This window comes from Phyllostomus hastatus, unplaced genomic scaffold (genome assembly GCF_019186645.2).
Source record: "Phyllostomus hastatus isolate PE091 unplaced genomic scaffold, TTU_PhHast_1.1 phas_scaffold_21, whole genome shotgun sequence".
Classification (NCBI taxonomy): Eukaryota; Metazoa; Chordata; class Mammalia; order Chiroptera; family Phyllostomidae; genus Phyllostomus; species Phyllostomus hastatus.
This window is the reverse complement of record NW_025334017.1, coordinates 20,955,339-20,971,842: the sequence shown is the minus strand read 5'-3', so window position 1 is coordinate 20,971,842 and position 16,504 is coordinate 20,955,339. Positions and strand designations below refer to the sequence as shown.

At 50.8% G+C, this 16,504-nt stretch overlaps 1 protein-coding gene across 1 annotated transcript; it reads right to left on the bottom strand.

Annotated features, from left to right (window-relative positions):
• Window positions 1-8,869: 8,869 nt before the first annotated feature.
• Window positions 8,870-14,509, bottom strand: KCNS2 (potassium voltage-gated channel modifier subfamily S member 2). The gene is made up of 2 exons (XM_045860763.1): window positions 14,387-14,509; window positions 8,870-13,747 (listed from the first exon to the last, which is right to left on the bottom strand). The coding sequence occupies exon 2, from the start codon at window positions 13,702-13,704 to the stop codon at window positions 12,271-12,273; it is 1,434 nt and encodes a 477-aa protein (XP_045716719.1). The 5' UTR covers window positions 13,705-13,747; window positions 14,387-14,509; the 3' UTR covers window positions 8,870-12,270.
• Between the last annotated feature and the right edge of the window lie 1,995 nt (window positions 14,510-16,504).

The window sequence follows — 16,504 nt, the reverse complement described above, 5'->3', positions numbered from 1 at the left end:
CAGGGGAGTGAGGGGTCAGAGATGGCACTGTGGAGCCCGGTGTGGGTCAGCCCAAAACAATGATGTAGCTCATTAGAACAGGAGTGGATCTGAAGGATAGGATTTGGGTTCAGATTTAGACATGTTGAATTTGAGACCCCTATGGCAGAGCCGGGCATAGGCATCCTGGAGGCAGTTGGAATGTTGAGTCTAGCGCTGGATGGAAGATGTAGACCTGGAAATGAAGACTTCCGTTGTCAGATAGGGGAGTAGACAAAAAAAGAAAGATCCCACAGAGACTGTGCCATGTGAAGAGGGAAAAGGGGAGGAGCAAGGATAAAACCCTGGGGACAGGCAAAGCAAGAGGAATGTCCAACAGACTTTAGAGTAGGCGAGGAGGTAGGAAAGGGAGCTGGAATCCAGGAGAAACAGGGCGAAGGAGGTTCCCCACCACTTGTGTGGCACATGGTAGCTGCTTCACAAATGTGGGTTGAACAAATAAATGTAGTCAGTAACTACTGGGTTTCCATCAGACTTTAAAGCAAATCTTTGTGTTAATTTGTACCAGTCATTTTCAACACGTTGCATCTCATGGCACACATAAACTAATTTCTAAAATTCTGTGGCACACCAAAAAAAAATATATATATATATATTTGTGATATATATTTGTGATATATATATATATTTGTGATATATATATATATATATATATTTGTGCTGAGTTGACAAAAATAGGTGTAATTTTGATTGCTTCACACTGGACAGTTACTGTTATGTTGGCTGTTGTCATATTTTTATGTAGCCAATCTAAGAGAAAAGAGGTCAGTACTGCATGCTGTAAAAACCCTTGCGGCACACTGGTTGAAACCATGATTTATGCTACCGTGGGTATGACTGTTGGCTTTGGTGCCAGACAGAAGTGGGTTAGAGCCCATCTCTGCCACTTTCCAGTTGGATGGCCTTGGATAATATGTACCCAGGTCCCAAATGAAGAAAATATTACTTGTCTCACTCATTGATCAACAGAGGGGGATGGCTAAATAAACTCTGGTACAACCAATCAGAGGAATGCTAGGAGCAGCTAAGTAGAATAAGGTTGATTTTTATGAACTAACTTGGAAAATATTCTCTGAGTGATATTGAGGCATTTCCAGAACAAAGCGACCTACAAAACCACTCTTCAATTCTCCAGGCATAAAGCTCTGAACATAACTATGGAGTTCTGGAAAGGTGCACCCCCGTGCAATTATGCTGTGGAGGGGACCGAGGTCAGAGGGTTGTGTGGTTGGGGTTTTGAATTCTCCCTCTGAGGTCTGATATCTTTTATGACAAATGCATTCAATTATTACTAGTATAATTACAAATTCAACTTAAGAATACATGTGAAAATTATTTTCTAGTGTTGTAGTGAAGACTAAAATGAGATAATGTCTATAAAACACATTCCCTGGCACAAAGGAGGCTCTTGTTACATGGACTATATGTGCCACGCCTGGTAAGAACTCCTGAAGAAGGCAGCAGCCGCCAACATTTCTGCTCACTAATTCTGTGCTTGTCCCTTCTTTAGGGTACCTCTCTACAAGGTGAATGCTTTGTGTGGCCTCGGGCTACTTAGTTATTTAACTCCCCTCTGCTTTAGTATGCTCACGTATAGACTGACATTAAGAATAGAATCTATTTTACAGGGTCATTGGGAAAATTAAGTGCATGAATAGGTGTCAGGCTCTCAGCCCAGTGCTTAGTGGGTGTTATATATGAACACTGTCAGGTAGCCAACTAGTCTAGCTGAGAAGACAAATGCCCAAAAAGGCCATGTTACTTAATCAAGTTCTCACAGCTAGGAAATATCAGACCTAGAATCTTAACTCAGATCTATGTAGGTTTTTTCCCACTCTACCTTGGGGGGGCGGGGGGAGTGCCCCTAAGAAACCACACATACGTGCAGGTGTAATGAAACCCAATACAAAACTGACTATGGACCAGGGGCTGGGGGAGGTATGGGAGGGGAGTCACTGTTTAATGCATACAGGGTTTTAGTTCTGCAAAAGGAGAAATCTTCTAGAGATAGATGGTGCAGATGGTTGGAGAACACTGCAAATGTACTTAATACCATTAAACGGCACACTTAAAATGGTAAATTTTGTTATGTATATTTTACCATAATTGTAATTAATTAATTTAAAAAACCCAAATATTGAATACATTTGCCTTTACACTGCCAGTCTAGAAGCTGGAGCTTGTAGCCAAAGGCCCTGCATATATGTCCCGGCTCTCAGAGCCCCCGGCCACGGCCTCCCACAGGCCCATCTGGATGCCTCCCGGGCTCCCCACCACTCTGAGCAGCCTTCCTCCACCCCCTCTGCCCCCTTCATCCTGCCCTGGCCCAGGGGAGCGAGCAGGTACGTTTTGGGTCCTGCCCTCCAGGAACCTGGACACAGGGTCCTCTCTCTGACACCCCTCCTCACAGTGCAAGTCCCAGCTCCGATGTCACCTCTTCTCTGAAGAGGGACAGAGAGGTGCCATTGCGTGCCCAGCATCTCAGCTAGTGCAGGCAGACAAGTTCACCCTGGGCAGTTCCTCCTCCCACACCAGCACACACCTCCCACTGCGCCGCCCCTTTCCCAGCTTCACCCCCTCCCCCACCAGTTTCATCCGCGGTCCAGCCAGGGATGTGCAGGGTCCAATCCGTCCGCGGACGGTGATGTTGCTTAGCCAGCCACAGAGAAGACACGCTTCAACAGTGGGCTCAGATTTGGGGGTCCAGCTTTGGGTTTCTGCTGCCCCTCTAACCGGTACACAGGGATGGCGCTGTCCCAACAGCGGGCAGGTGCCTGCTGTTGGCTAACCACATGGGTGGTCTCTGCTGGACCCTGCCCCAAGGATCCAGGTGCTGATGTAGTGATCTGTTGGACGTTATTCACCTGCGAACTGGTTCACACATTAGTCATTACCTGAGGGGATGTCTCGGCAGCCCTCCCTCAGTTCTGGGGCTCATTCAGAACTGTGTATTGCAAGGAGGCTGTTCCTTCCGGTCGCATTGTTGGTGCCACTGCCTGACCAGCACCGCACAGGTCTCCAGCCTGGGAGGCTCGCTGAGGATGTCGCTGTGAAAGCCCGTTATGGGAACCTCCCAACTGTTGCTTCAGTAACACAGCAGGTCCAATCGGCTCCCCAAGGCCTGCGGTTTCTCTAGCATCATTACCTGCAAGAAGAGGACCCTAACGCCCTACCCCACCCCGCCCCGGGCCCTCTGCCCTTGGCTCATTTATTATTATTTGTCAGCATTTGCTCTGTGCCAGGCACCAAGTTAGGCAAAGGAGATAAATATCCCTGCTCACATGGATACTGAGATAAACATCACCCAATAAAGAGAAATGACAAATCACAATAAGAGCTAAGAAGGAAATGTATTACCTTCCGTGAGACATAAAAGAGAGACAGACACTGGGTGGGAGAAAGAGTGATGTGACTTGGGGGCAGTGCAGAGAAAGCCTCTCTGCGGAGTCATGTGTAGTGGGAGCCCCGGGCAGCCGCTGTTTCCTCCCGTTTGTCCTGAAGGGTAAGACCACTCTCTTTCAACTCACCACATTCAGAGACACGCAGAGAGGCACGTACAGGCCCACCACACACACACACACACACACACACACACACACAGGCAAACTCACAAAACAGGCAGACAGAAACAGGCATACAAACACCCAAGCAAACAGACACACACACATTCACACAGACACACACAGAGAGCCACAGACACTTGTGCAGGTACTCACAGACATACACACGTGTGTATACCCCTCTGTGACATTTCACACCTGCTCCTGAGGGGCCATTCAAGGCGGCTTTTCAGCCAATGGCTCACACCTGAAAGTACTGGGGGCCGAGGGCACACAGACAAGTCGCTCCCGTTCCACTCAGCGCAGGGTCTGGCTGGCAGGGCTTTGCACCCTGAGTACTGCCTCTTGGTTCATTGAATTCTGCCTCTTGCTTCCTCTTCTGGCATTGTTTGCAGAGGCTGTGCCCCCTTCTCCCCCAGTCTGTGACATCTGCACACCCCAGTGTGCAGGCATCAAGTGCATCCCTGAACTGTCAGCGTGAATGAGTCCCTCAGCACCAGGGCTCGGGGCACCTTGCAGTTTGAAGCTTGGTTATGCGTTTACATATTCTCCGGGGGAGGTGGAAGCTCAGGTGAATGCAGAGGTCAGGAGGGCATTTTGGTCGGACTGGGATTTTTATTTTTATTTTTTAAAATGAGAAGGATTTTTCCACTGGTGGCAGTGGTCTCGTGTTTTAAAATTGACAAATTACATAATCATATATTGAAACATCTTAAATCATTGGTTCCCTGGCTCCAGGCAGAGTGAAGGGCAGAGTGGAAGAGACTTCACCACCGTGAGAAAGAGCCCAGAGTTACTTTCAGGGTCCCGTCAGTGCCCACCAGCACGTCATTCCAAAAGCAGCCCTCAAATCTCAGATCTGGGACACGCACAAAGAAAGCCGGCTGCTTCTCTTTAGCAGGCGGCATGAAAGCCCAGAGACACCCTTGGTTCTGTGCCCTGCGGTCTCCCTCCCTTTCTCCCTCATGATCCACAGACAGAAATGCAGGCTGGAACGCTCTGATGGTGGCCTTCATAGTCACTGACCCTGAACACAGCGGGCTACAGTGCAGCCATGCCTGGTAGAGTCAGCCCTGGCGACCCACAAAGTTGGGGAAAAAAATCAATACGAAGCTGTCAGATCAAAACTGAGTCGTGCCAGCTCTCCTCCTGGGAAACGGTTAGATGGGCGTCTGACTGCTGACACCTCAGCTCTTTTCATAGCAGGTCCGAAAATATCTCAGAATTCTTTAAATGTCTGGAGAGGTATGTGACAAAGAGTTTTGAGTGGAAAAACCTGCCCGAGATCCCTCGAGTCTGTTCCTACCATATTCTGCCTCCCACCACATCCCTGAATGTCCTGAGACGACACGGTACTGGACAGACCCCAAGTCTCTTTGGGAGACAGTGAGTCTAGGACTGAGGTTTGGCCATCCCTGGACAGGCGGTGAGCTTGCTCACCCAACCCTCGGGCCCTTTGTGTTGTCAGCTTTGTGTACCCCTTGTTATAAGTCTCCTATGCCCCTGTGGCCCATCCCTGGTTACCCCACTGAAAGGTAACCCTTTCCTAAATGAGCCCTTTTCCCTGTCTTTTTAGCCTTAATGGGCCCATGCCAACCTCTCGCTTCCTCAGCTGTGACCCTCTGTGGCTGCCGTTGTGTTCAACAGAAGCCACAGAAGCCACCAGTAGGTCTGAGGTACTGGAAGGGGAAAGATGCACCTGGTAGGGGGTGTTGAAGAAAAGGATGGATCAGAGGAGGGGAGCCTGGTCCTGTTGGTAATGAACACAATGTGAGTTGACCAAGACTGAAGTGGCGTGGGAGCCTGTAGCCGGGATGCAAAGGCCCCATTGTGTGAGGTCCTGTGAAGGAAGCATTAATAAAACCTGCTGTCCTACTGAGTGGGGGAATGAACACAGTGAGAGGACTGTAACTGGTGTCAAAGTCACCTGGGAGCCTTGGGAGAGTGCAGATTCCTGGGACCCACCCCCAAGGGTCTGATTGTGTTCATGGAGTGGTGCCCAGAAATCTACATTTTAAAATCTCCCAGATGATTTCGATACACAATAAAGTGGCTGCAAAGTCTATACCGCTTAAGAGCTATGAGCAATGCCTTTCAAATTTATTTCCCTTACGTCTAATGTGGTTCTTGGCAATTAGTCAGCTATCAAGAAATGATTGCTGCCCTGGCCGGTGTGGTTCAGTGGACTGAGTGCTGGTCTGCGAACTGAAAGGTCAGTCGTCCACTCGAGTGCTGGTCGTCTGGTCATCAGGGCACACGCCTGGGTTGCAGGCCAGGCCCCCAGTAGGGGCGTACGAGAGGCAAATAATCCATGTATTTCTCACACATTGATGTTTCTCTCCCTGTTTTTTTCCCTTTCTCTAAAAGTGAATACATAAAATCTTAGAAAATTGATTTTAAAAATAAAAATGGGGGGTTGCATTTTAAAAAAATGATTGCTATGGTGAGTAAATGGACAGATAAGTGGAAAGGATTCAAAGATGATGGAAATTTTAACCTGAGTGGCTGAGAGCGCTGTGGATCCATTAACAGAAGTGAAGGAGAAGGCTGGAGGAAGAGCAGGTCTGCAGTGAAGGTAAGTCTGGTTTTAGGAATGGGGACTTCCAAATGCACACGGTGATGCGTGTGGGGCTCAGGAGTGACGTGGGGTCAGACAAGGAGACACGTGAGTCATTTGCATACTAGTTGAGGCTGTGGCTTAGGTAAAGACGGCCGCAGGCTGCTGAGCACAGAAGTTTGGGGGAAATGCTCAATGAAGAGGGTCAGGAGGACGAAGACCCAGTGGGGATGTTGAGAGGGAGAAGAAGCAGAGCCTGTGGGAGAATCAGCAATGTGCAGTGTCCAAAAATCGGAGAGGAGGAAGTACACAGAATTTAGAAGCTGATCTGCTGGGTCAGAGAATTTGAGGAAGGGCCACTGAATGTAGCTTTTAGGAATTAGGAGAGCACTGGTGATCTTCAGGAGAGGAGTGTGAAAAGAGCGGTAGGAATGGAAGCTGATCACACAGACAGAGTAGGGAAAGGGGTAAAGAGGAAGGCTGAGGCCGCCAGTGGAGCTCTCCCACTGGGCGTTTCTCAGCGGGGAGCTGAGAAATAGGATAATGGGCCAGCAGAGAAACACCAGGACCTCACTCATCCCTCTGGCTGCCCCTCAGAACCCAGTCTCCTGCAGGGGCCCCTCTTTTCTTTTCTTTGGTTTCTCTGTCCCCTTCCTGTACCACCTCACTGTTGGTCTCAGCTTCATCGCTCAGTGGATGGTTTGGTCCCAGAATCCCCTCTGCCTGCACACACCTCCATCTGTGTGTCCTCCAGGTACTCAGGCAACTACTCAGCCTTGGGGACAGAGCCAAGTATTGCCTGTCTCTCTTGGTGGCACCACCATCTACCCAGCCGCCCAGTCACCAATTCAGCCAGAGACCCAGAAGCCACCCACGGCTTCCTTGAGGCCTTGTTTATGTCTACGTTCTCAGAGCGTCAGCTTGTCACCTGCTGACGCTGTCCCTTACTTTGGAGACTTCATCCGGGAGGATGGTGATATTGACAAATGAGGTCACAGAAGGAGGCAAATGTTGCAGGTTTTCAGAACTATAGTATCAATTGGATGTAATACCCAGATAAGGTCCTTGGGTAGAAATGCTAGTTAAAAGTCTTCCTAAAAATAATAGGAGATAATAACCATGTGAGTGCAGTATTTAAGTTTTTCCCTCGAGAGGAGGTATTTGTTTTTCCTTTTAAGACCCTGGGCATCCTGGCCCCAAAATATCCCTGAACATCCATTTATGCCCTGCTGGGAGGAGAAGACACACTCCACCCCACTTGGTGGCAACATGAAGACTGTGGTAACCTCGTGTGCCTACTTGGGCTGCACAGAGGTCCAGGGCTGCCCTTTCCCAGCTGCCACGAGGCTGGGACAAGGCTAACACAAGTCGCCATGCCCTTCTGCAGATGTCACTACTCCTCAATGAGAATTCACTTCTGGATGGGAAGAGATCCACCTTACCTTGCGCACTTAGGGGCTCTGGGTGGAGCCCAGTAACCTCACGGGAACAGGCATGGGGGACCTGCCAGTCCTCACTATGGGAACAAACGTAAATGGGTCAAGAGTTAGTCCTGAAGCCAAATGGGATCAATGCGATTTTCCTCTCTAAATACTTTGAGTAACAGGAACTTGGACTAGGTGTAAATGGCTTAAAGCCCAAAGGAGACACTCGCTGATTATTTTAAAGCTCTATTCCACCTGGCACAGACACCAGCCTGAGCCTTCCTCTGGCATTGTTGCCCCTGAAACTGTTGTTGATTGTGGTCAGCTACTGAAGGAGAAATGAGAGCAAACAGAAGGTTGTTTGTGAGCAGTCCCTCTGCTCTGCTTAAAGGTAACTTTCGGATTCAGGATCTGCTCCCTGCAGTCATGGGGATGTAGAGGGGTATGCAGAAATTCTGCCTTTACATTGCGATGTGAACTGGGCAGGACTTTAAGGATGAGCTACTCCAAACTTTTCATTTTGCAGGAAGGAGATATAGGCTCAGAGAGGCACAGCCAGGTGATGCGCCTAAGCTCATGCACGGAATTGAAGGCACAACTGGGAGCAGGGCCCAGTTAGCCAGTGCCGTTCCCACAGGTCCACTGTGGCCTTTGGAATGGCTCAGAGTCCAAGTCGCTACCAGGTTAAGTGGGTGCTGGGGGCTGGTTCTTTGCATCCCCCAGCGATATCCACGCCAAACCAGCCAGGACGCTCAGGATACCCAGCACCCAAATCACTGTCAGGAAGGTACTACAGCAACAGGGGGAACAGCACCCAGTGAGGTGGTACTGTTACCGACAAGCCCATCCCCGGTGCTGAGCAAGACAGTGTGGAAGGGGAAATCCTTCAGGGAGTGTCCATTTCCCACGGGCTCCAAGAGTAAATGACCATTCCTCCTATAAGGCAGGTCTGTGGCTCTAGGTCCTAGTAAAACTGGGGGCCTGCTCTCTACGCCTGCGACGAGTAAATAAGAGCTCCTCCTTCCCAACAAATGCTCACAAAGTGCAGCCTTTCTCAGGAAGGCAGTCCCTAGCATTGAGTGCCCTGTCTTCGCCACGCCCCACATCACTGAAATGCCTTATGGAAGTGGAAGCGGAAAGTTTTTTCTCTGGAATCTGCATACTATTAGGGGCGGAGTCGGAGTGTGTGAGCGGTACCTCGTTCAGAGCTGTGGCATGGGGACTGAAGTGCCGTCATCAGACACAACAGCACAGTGGGCCGCGCCAGTGCTTGCGCGGTAGCGTGTTAATGAGTGTGAAAACTGACATGGCAAATACAGCGTTCTCGATTTTTAAATTACAACTCTGTAACAAGTCATGCTGTTAAAACATACAAGAAACACCAGTTAAGCCTTCGAATAGATAACACACAGCCGTACAGATCACTGCTGTCCCAAAATGCATAACAAATCATTTTCCTTGAAATGAGGCAAGAATTAGCAGGTAGTTCAATTATTTGAGGACTAAGATAAGTAGAAATAACAAATCCAAATATTAAACACCAATTACTGCCTTAGGAGCTACCAATCAGCTCGGCATTACAACATGCCGCTCGCTCCTCAGTAGCAGACCCGGGACACGTGGGGGTTTGGCAGGAAACACAAACCTATCACAGATGTGCATCTATGCAATAAAGACACAGTATCACTTCTGAAGCTGCACTTTCAAAATGCTCATCACATATACTATGAGAAGAGCCTGGCACATATATTCATCCTAACGGCATTGAAAAGAACGACCTCCAAATGTTCTGGAAATGAAGCTGCTGTTGAGCCATGGCAATAAGCTGGCAGTAAGCGACCTGAAGCTTCTACTGTGGCCCCTAAAGGAGATTAATGGGTCAGTCTTACAGCCTCGTGGCCGATGACGCCATTTCATACATATATTCTTAACTCCAGAAACAGAGCAGAAAATTAACCTGACCCTCCCTGATTAGCTCTAGGGGCCAGAAGAAACTGCTACGTAAGATGTTATCTAGCAAGATCCATCACAGCCCAGTCGTGAGCACTTGTGAAGTTCATACCCTGGTGGTACTTCAGGGGAGAGGGAGGGTATTTATTCCTGGGTCATAGTTCATTCTCCATCTTTTGTGGGAATTAACTCGTGTTTGGGGCTGCTGGGTTGTTCTCTCTCGCTGTCATCTGAAACCATCATTTGGAGAACTTGTTGCTATTAGGACATTCTCATCCTCAGAAGTGACTGAAGTTCCAGGATGGGCAAAGTAAAATTTTATACAAGTATATATATGTACACGAGATGTTAAAAAGACAGTCTCTAAAGCACTTTGGGATTCCCCTAATGAAAGGCACCTGATAAATGCAAGTCATTACCAAAATGAAAAGTCAAGTATTCCAGCTTTCACGTCTGCAAAGAGTAAGCACTAGGGGTATCTCTTTTTTGGTGGTAAAACATGCCTGTTTAGAAAAATACCCATCAGAGTGACTGAGTTATTCTGCCTCTTTCCTTGTCTCCACTTTTCACATGCTCTGTGGTCAATGACCAGGATACCATGCCCATTGACTTGATACCATCAGTCCTGGCAAACTAAACAGTTCTTACGACTTTGTACCATCACCTGCCTTCAGTGCAACTAGGGTTGATTTTTTTTTTTTGTAAATTCTCTGGCTTCTAGTGCTAGCAACATCAGCCAAAGTCAAGTGCTCCATGTGCAAATTCTGAAAAAATAACCCTGCTCTTCTAATTCAGTGGTGCATTGCTCCTAAGTCATCTCACCCTTTCCTAATGCTTCTGAGGAACAGACAAAGATGGCAGACCATCAGACACTAGGAGGTGGTCACCTCCCCACCCCTCATGGGGCTGCTGTCTGATGACAGGATTTGAACTGGGGACTCAAGAGCGTACACAGCTAGTGCATTCATCCAACAAATTGCCTGCTCTGTAGTAGCCATGGCAACTACAGGTATACAAAGCCTTCTGACAAGATCATCACCACACTCCCATGAGGTATGTATTACTTTCAACTAAGACTCATAATGGACCTGGTTAAGGAAGGCCCAAGCCATGGATAAAAGCCTGCCTAACTCCATGCTTAGCTCCCTGCATTCTGCAGCCTTTTCCAAAGACCAAATCACAAGGGAAGCCAAATGTAAAACCACCTAGTCACCTAGAAGATAATGGAGAACCAACTTACAAAGGGGCCCAGGTTCCCCTTCACAACGTTATGTGCTAGTTAACTGAAGAAGAAGAGGAAATGCATTTTGGAGAAAGGAAGAGTTATAGCATTAAGCTTTTCAAGAAGTTTCCAATTATTTATGCCCGTAGCCCTGTTTTGCTTCACAACTCTCTCTTTTTTTTTTGTCCTCTACCCACCCTCTCCCAATAAAAGGCAATTGAAACAGAAACAAGAACTATATATATGTATATAAACGAACTGTAGTATTTCCCTCCTGGGTAAGCAGTGCAGCCTTCATGCATTTCTGTGTTTTCGAGTACACACTTCCGCACCTCCAGGTTTCCATGTCATACCAGGAACTCTGGGGCAATTACAGCATTGCATATAACATACTATATCCTAGAAGCAAAATTATCTAAGTAAATCCTGCTAGGAAATGAAAGGGCTCTCATTTTATAAGCTTGCAGAGCAGGCAACACAGTTTCTAAGCTACTGCCCTTTGCTAGCAACCTGACAACATTTGCCTCAGGAAAACAACACAACAGTAGACCTTGTTTCAGTTGAGAAAGACAACACGACCTTATATCTAAACATTTTAAAAAATAAATACTTCAAAAACATGCTACTATCTACGACACAGCAAAGTTTGGTCAAATGACCTAGACCAGGAACCTCAGCCAGAAATAAATGTCTCTGTGGTCACCTTAGGAAAGACAGGCCTGACTTGAAAAAGTCTTGAAGCATCCTATAATTTGGCCTGTGCTTAGCTGAAGCCCCTCTCCCTAAAGCACCTGTTCTAGGAAGTATATTTCTATCATCACTACATGTTTAACTGAGTAACATTCTCTAAAGAACAACATTTACAAGATGAACATCGGCACACATGGCTCTAAACGTGACCAGGGTACTCATGCAAGTCGCAGAGCACAGACCGTTTCTGAAACAACTCACGGACTTGCACTGGCCACGTGCTTCACATCACATTCTCTTTGTTTTGGTATTAAAACTAAATGAAAGCAATGAATAGGGAACTGAGATTTTGTTTTCACATGACATGAGCAAAATCCCCTCATATCCTTGCTGACCCCACGGATGTGTTTCCACTGGACAGACACGTAGGGGCTTTTTGCACAGAACTCACATGACAACCTCAGAAAAAGAAGCACAAAAAACTCACAGACAGTTCTGGGCCACAAGCACTAGAGTAGCGTACACAGTGAACAGAAAAATTAGCATTCTCAGTGGTACTCATCCAGCAGAAATGTGGACATTGTATGTCCAAGATGCAAACACCAGTGAGTGTCATTTCATTGAAAGGCTCAAAGGCATGGTGTCAGACACACCACCCTCTATAAAGGATTCTAAATACTGTAACAGCAACCTGGGGTGCAAATCCCATGCATCTCCCCACTTTGGGCCTGGCCATACTCCTTACACCATAACCCTAAGGTGCCCGGCCTGTGCCAGAGGCACTACAGGCGGCTCCGCAATGTGTTTGAGGATGACAAGTCCCTCCCGCTACTGTAGGGAATCATTTAAACTTAATTCGCTTGGTGAGCTCCTGCTCATATTTGTCAGGCTTGCCATGAGGGATTTAACTTTATGGGCATAGTAGTCCCTTAAATTGACCGAAGGGACCTCCTTCATTCCGTCTCCAAAGTCGCAACTGCGCATAGCGCTCTCAAGTTGCTTTTGGCGCCGATAGAAGTGGGAGAACTTATTGAAGATCAAGGTGATGGGCAGTACCACCACCAAGATACCTGCCAGGATGCAGGCAGAGGCAGTCAGCTTCCCTGCTGTGGTTCCTGGGACCACATCCCCATACCCCACAGTGGTCATGCTGACGGTGGCCCACCACCAACAGGCGGGGATGGTGGCCAGGCCCTCGTTCTCCTCCTTTTCGATGGTGTAGGCCACTACTGAGAAGATGGAGATCCCCACGGAGAGGTAGAGCAGAAGCAGCCCTACTTCTTTGTAGCTGTATTTTAGGGTGGCCCCCAGGGAGCGGAGGCCAGTGGAGTGTCTGGCCAGCTTTAAGATGCGGAAAATCCGCATCAGCCTCAGGACTTGGGCCACTCTGCCCAAGTTGGCCAAGGTGGGTGTGCTCTCCACCACCAGGTTCACCACCAAAGTGATATAAAAGGGGACGATGGACATGAGGTCAATAAGGTTTAGGGCATTCTTGAAAAACTTGAGGAAGTCAGGGGCCACAGCAAACCTGGCCACCAGCTCAAAAGTGAACCAGGCGATGCCGAAGTGCTCCACAATTTCGAACCTTGGATCCTCACCAGGGTTGCCTTGGCTGTCCGGGATTTGGAAGTCCGGCAGACTGTTGAGGCACATGGTGATGATGGACCCCAGCACTACCAGGATGGACAGGACGCTGAAGACCCGGCTCAGAACAGAGTAGCCGGGGTTGTCCAGAGCCAGCCACAGCTGCCTGCGGAAGTTGCCCAGGGGCTGCCCATCGAACTTGGAGGCGTCGTTGTAGAAGGCCAGGATTTCGTCAAAGGAGGACGTGGTGCTCTCCTGGTCGCTCTGCTCGTCCCACTTCTCCTGCTCCGGCTCCACTTTGCGGCCGTGGTAGCTGTAGCTGCAGCACGAGTCGATGAAAAACTCGTTGATGCCCCAGTACTCAATCTCCTGGCTGAAGGAGAAGACGCACAGCTCTGCCATGACGTGAAGCTTGCCTGTGTGGTAGAAATGCAGCACGTAGGGGAAGAGCTCGGGGTTGCGGTCAAAGTAGAACTCCCGCTGGACATCGTCGTAGTCATCACAGAGCTCCAGAATGGCCTCGCGCGAGTGGCAGAGCAGCAGGCGCCCCAGGCGAGTCTCGGGGAAGCGCAGCAGCGTGTGAGAGCGCAGCCGCCTCTTGAAGCCTCCCACGTTGATGCGGATATCTCCATCCTCGACGTTGGCCTCCGACACGTCCCACAGGCTCTGGCGGGTCATGCTGGACACGCCCAGCCGCCCGCGCCACGCGGGGGCGCTACACCTGGAAGCGGAGGGAACAGCACACGGTGAGCGCGAGGTATTTAGGGTCCCGGCGCCCCTCTCTTTTTCCCTACCCACCTCTGGCGGGCCCAGTCCTCTCCAGGCCGGTCTCTGGGTGTTGAAGGGCACCGAGATGAGAGGAATGGTTCTGTGGGGGTTGGCCCCCTCCCAAGGAAAGGCTTGGGGTGGGCGGGAGGTTTCCACTAGCATAGCCGTGCCTCCATCCCCATCCCGGGGGGCTCTTGTCCATCGCTTTATGCTTGCGACCCCGCAGCTCTGCGAGATGGGGGCTGCGAACTGACCTTGCCCGTGGGCTGGCGGAGGAGACGCCCCCGCCCGCTCGCCGCAGACAGGAGGGACTGGAGCTGGGAGCTGGGATGTGCACGGGCAGGGCTGGGCCGAGATGAGGGCACGTAGCTTCGGGAGGGAGGCGGGGAAATTCACCGCACGAGTCTGTAAACGCGGGCTGGGGTAAGGGGGCCGGGCTGGCATCCCCTGTATCCAGCTCCCACGACCAGAGCCCCCTCGTCCCCCGCTCCGGGCCTTCCTGCTCACCGGGCGCGGTGCCACGGAGCCGCGTGCGCCGCGCCTTACCCAGCAGAGCTGCTAGGCTCGCCCTGAGCGTTCTGGAAGCGCTTACCTGAGAGCACTGGGGCCCGTGGCCAGGGCGGGCGGGAAACTTCCGCGACCTGCTGACGAGCATCGCTGCGGCCGCCGCTGCGGGCTGGCTGTACGTGTGCGCGCGGCTGCGAGTGTGTGTGCGCCTGTGTATGCGCCCGGCGGGCCGGCGGGCGGGGTCCGCGGAGCGTCTCCTACTGTCTCCGGCCGGAGATGCCGCCGCCACCCGCAGGAGGCTCACAGGTGGCTGCTGGCATCGACTCTCGCAGGGCCACCTCTCTCTATGTGAGCGCCCTTCAGCCCCCAAGAGAGACGAGAGCCCGCGCTGCGGGCGTCCGCGGGAGCCGGAGAGGGAGCGGAGCCCGCGCCCCTCGCCGTGGTGCTGAACGGACAGCTCCGCGCGCCGAGTCCCAGGCGCGGCCGCCGCCCCATACTCCGAAGATGTCGCCGGCCGCAGCTTCTCTGCTCTCCTGCGGCGCGTCACGGCCACCCCTTTGCGCCCCCGGCTCCTCTCAGGGCCGACACCTTCCCTATGCCCTCACTCATCTTCTGGTGACAGCTGTTATTTCCACCCTCCCTCCTCCCAGGGTGCAGGCAAGGGCTGCCTACAGTGACCTTTCCCCACTGGGTCTCAGGCCGGAGCCCGGCTGGAAAATGAGGGGCGACTTGCTGAGTAGGGGGATTGGTGGGGGGGGGGGAGGGCAGGGTTGCAGGAACTCTGGGTTTCCCTTTTTTAGGGACCTGATGAAAAGTTTCCTGAAACTGAGGGGCGGAGGGCGTTAGGGAAAGGCAGCGTGAGGGTAGAAGAGGGGGCAGGGAGGCTTTAGGTCGAGCTCAGCTGAGCTTACCAGGGGCGAGAGCACAGGCCTCTCCTGCGTGGGAAGGAGTCACGGAGTTCTGTTTGGGAGCTCTGTGTGGGCGCTCTATGTGCACAGGCCAGTGTGGTGTGTGGGCTTTCTAGGAGTGCAGAGAACTGTGTGTGTGTGTGTGTGTGTGTGTGTGTGTGTGTGTGTGTGTGTGTGTGAGGTCAGGAGGTCTTTTGGAGTCTGTGCATGCAGCGTTGAAAGAATGGGACCTCTGAGGAATGGGGAGATGTGTGCAGTGTACGTACATATCAGGGGACTGTGAGCTGTGTGTACAGTGTGCTGTATACAGAGTATTATTCAGTGGGTGTGTGTGCTGACACATTGTGGGGTGTGAGTCCAGAGTAGATGTCCTCAGTACCTGCATCCCCATTCCCCAAGAGACTGTGGCCCCAATCTAAGCTCTTGGCTTCCTAAGCTTGTTCTTTAAGGTGGGCTCGAGCTCAGAAATGGACCCACAGTGTCTGGGGAGCCTCCTCCCCTTGGTTTCTCAGTCCTTTTGCACGGTCCTTATTTGCAAAGACTAGAGCACCACGTTAGCTGGCAGGGAGCTGGTGGGCCACAGGTCTCCGTCAGACGTCCTGGGAAAGCCCTGATGGTGTGGCTCCGGACTCACAGGACAGCAGCCACCAGAGCCACAATGGAAAGCACATCCTTTTTTCAACACTGCCATCCTAACTAAGATGTTCTGTGGAGCTCAAGTGCTGTGGCATTCTTTGGAGGGCCTGGGAAGGACCCTTGATTGGGCTTCATGTGGGGCTTCTTGGATCCAAGCCTGGCTTCATTTAAGGGAGACCTGTCCCTGTGCCAGCCACCTGCCTCTGCGTATGTGTGTGGGACTCTGTGCAGGTGTGTTGCCTGCTGAGAATGCTCCACACCACGTTCCTGCAGGCCTCTGCAAGTGCAGGGGACTCCAGGGGACATAGGCGCACGTGGGAGGGGAAAATAGGGTGGTGATGGCCATGCGTTATTTCCCTTATTTTGTGTCTGGTGCTTTCAGAGAGGGGCGTGTGTGTGTGAGTGCATGTGTGAAAGAGAGAGAGAGAGAGGCTCACATTTGTTGTCTTTGTCTCCTGTCTCGATTCCTTCCGCAGTCTGTGTTCGGAGTATGCTCCTCTAACCTCCTACCTGGGTCTGCTGAATCTGTCATTTCAAGTCCGGCTTTCCCCACACCTGGCGGAGCCAAGTGTCTGTACCTGCTTTTTGTTTGCCTTTGCAAACAAAAGTCTTTGCAAATAAGAACAGTGCAAAAGGACTGAGAAACCAAGGGGAGGAGG